The sequence below is a fragment of the Trachymyrmex cornetzi genome, unplaced genomic scaffold (genome assembly GCF_001594075.2).
Source record: "Trachymyrmex cornetzi isolate Tcor2-1 unplaced genomic scaffold, Tcor1.1 scaffold56, whole genome shotgun sequence".
Taxonomy (NCBI): domain Eukaryota; kingdom Metazoa; phylum Arthropoda; class Insecta; order Hymenoptera; family Formicidae; genus Trachymyrmex; species Trachymyrmex cornetzi.
In genome coordinates, this window is record NW_017299871.1 from 1,113,217 (window position 1) to 1,115,565 (window position 2,349).

The following is a 2,349-nucleotide window of genomic DNA, read 5'->3' on the forward strand; positions in this document are numbered from 1 at the left end:
CAGACGTAAAAAAGTACGGCCGCGTGCTATGTTGAACGACGCAGAAATTCCACCCGAGAAAACGTATCAGTGGGAGAACGTTCGATTTAATTGCGAAGGAAAAAAATTAATAACACTACTGAGCGCTATAAAAAAAAAGAAAATGCAATTAGGTCTGTTCGCTTGAAATTCCTAGAAATATTTGCAATTAAAATGAGATAAATATATATTAAGACGTTGAGGAGAGAGAAAGCGAAGATGCTGAGTGCAAAAAGTGCAAGCAGACCTGTTACTGTCACAAAACAGCCGGAAGTGCTTTGTAATTTGAGACATACGAATGCTTGAAATAAATAATGACGATAAAACGGAGAAAAGTACGCGATGCACGGAGTTACGAGGGTCGCGGAACTAAGAAGTGTCACACGAAGGTATTGTCGATCGCCGTCGCGTCGACGGCGTTTCCCCGTATCTAGGGGTGTTTCCTCGAAGGTACTAAAAAGAGTGCGATACAATCGAGGGATTCGAGGGCGCGTCGAACGATCCTTCACGATGATGTGATGTACTTTGGTCTTGTGGCGTTTCTCGGTCGTCGGTTCGGCCAGGTTTTGTAACTCTTAGGCCCATGATTCTGCCAATGTAAGATTAACTTTAATTTCGGGCCAATTAATCCTTAATCTTTTTTATAATTCTAAGAATTACGAACTGTTTTTCTTTTTCTCTTAATTCTTAGAATTAGAAAAACAGTAAGTTAAAGGTATTAAAGTTAATCTTACATCGGTAGAGCCTTATTATATTCATTTCTACCAATGTAGATTAATTTTAATTTCGACTCAACTAATAGCGTTTTTCAGTGGCAGAGCTGATGCGCCTTCAGTGCACTTTAAAGCCGTTGTACACAAATCGACATAAAGATATACGTTTACTAAAAATATAGAAACGAATTAAACCACGAAATTCTTAATACATTTTATTGTGGTATTTGATGAAATATACATTGAGTATTTTATTAATCGAGATCTCTCACTTTTACAATCAGATTAGGTTAATGTACAACAACTTTAATATGCCCTGAGTTCTGTCAGTGAAAAACGCTACGACCTTATCCCTTTCTAGTTCTAAGAAATAGAAAAGATGAAGAGAAACTGAGCCAAGATTAAAATTAATCTACATTGGTAGGACATGAATGACAGCAAAGATATCATTACACTGTCGCAGTTTTATACACGGTAAAATAAAAAAGCTGCGCGACAATGTGATCGTTATTATCGTTATTAAGAATTTCAGAGCACAAAAACAACAGGAGCCCAGAAGGGAGAGAGACGGGGGTCGACGGAGACGCGAATGTGCGAACAAACGCGCGGATCGCGAGACGGCGGGCGCGGAGGAGCGAACCGAGGAAAAGGCGAAGAAAGAGAGAAGAGAACGGCGATCGGGTTGAAACATCTGTGCGGCAGAAGGCAGAAGGCGAACGGCGCGGGGACCAGGGCGATCGTTTCGCGCGTCCAGTCCGCATCCGATCGATTCTCTCTCGCGCGCGGCCCGGCTGGGCCCGGCAGCGACGGGACGCGAACCTCGCGTTTTCGCTTCGCCTTCTCCGCTGCCCGTCGGCACTCGGCAGCAGGCTGAGCAGGCAGCATCTCGCGTGCACACACGGACACAGAATATTCACGTACGCACGCATGCATGCACGCAAACGTACGCCACGCATGTTACGACGCGGAACGAGCATAGCGTATATCACGTAAAAGGCGGTTGTACTCACCGCCGAGGTATCTCGCGGCGAGCACTCCCAGGCCGAGCCACAGACCATATTTACATCCGCCCGAGTTAGCGGAGAGCGCAGCCATTTTCTACACTCGGGAGCACATACTTCACTGTGACGTAGAGTGCTCGCGTCAAGCCGCAAGGCGCAGGCCGACTCGCCTCGGCCGTCTTCGCCGCGAATCGGTGGGGGCGCGTCGCCGGTGGTGGGACGACGCCTCGTGCGTCGTCGGCATCGCCGACGGAGAGCGACGAGAGACGCCGCGTGAGAGAGCGGGACGATGTTATCAGGGGGGGATCGGGCCTCAGGTCTGTGCTAAGGAACCTCTTCGCCTCTCGCTGTCGAGAGTTTATCTGATCGTGCGGCGCGATAAACAGAATCGAGAGACGCAGTGACCAAGTGACGAGAGGTCTTTGGTATTAAGTCGGATTACGCGATTCTTCGCGCGTTGCGAATGCTACGATGCGGAATGATTTTAAATGGTTTCAACTCAAAATCGATTTTGTCGTAAAAAGTATGGCCCGTATTCAGAACGCGCTTACAACAATGTTAGCACGCTAACATACTATACTTTACGTCACGCATATTATAGAATTTCAGAGATAAAA

At 46.7% G+C, this 2,349-nt stretch overlaps 1 protein-coding gene across 1 annotated transcript in view; it reads right to left on the minus strand.

Annotated features, from left to right (window-relative positions):
* The window catches only part of tkv (serine/threonine receptor kinase thickveins), a 13,149-nt gene extending 11,306 nt beyond the window's left edge, over window positions 1-1,843 (minus strand). Inside the window, exon 1 of the mRNA XM_018514871.1 lies at window positions 1,742-1,843. Coding sequence (XP_018370373.1) covers window positions 1,742-1,826 — 85 coding nt within the window. The 5' untranslated portion in view covers window positions 1,827-1,843. The remainder of the gene's footprint in view (window positions 1-1,741) is intronic.
* Window positions 1,844-2,349: the final 506 nt, after the last annotated feature.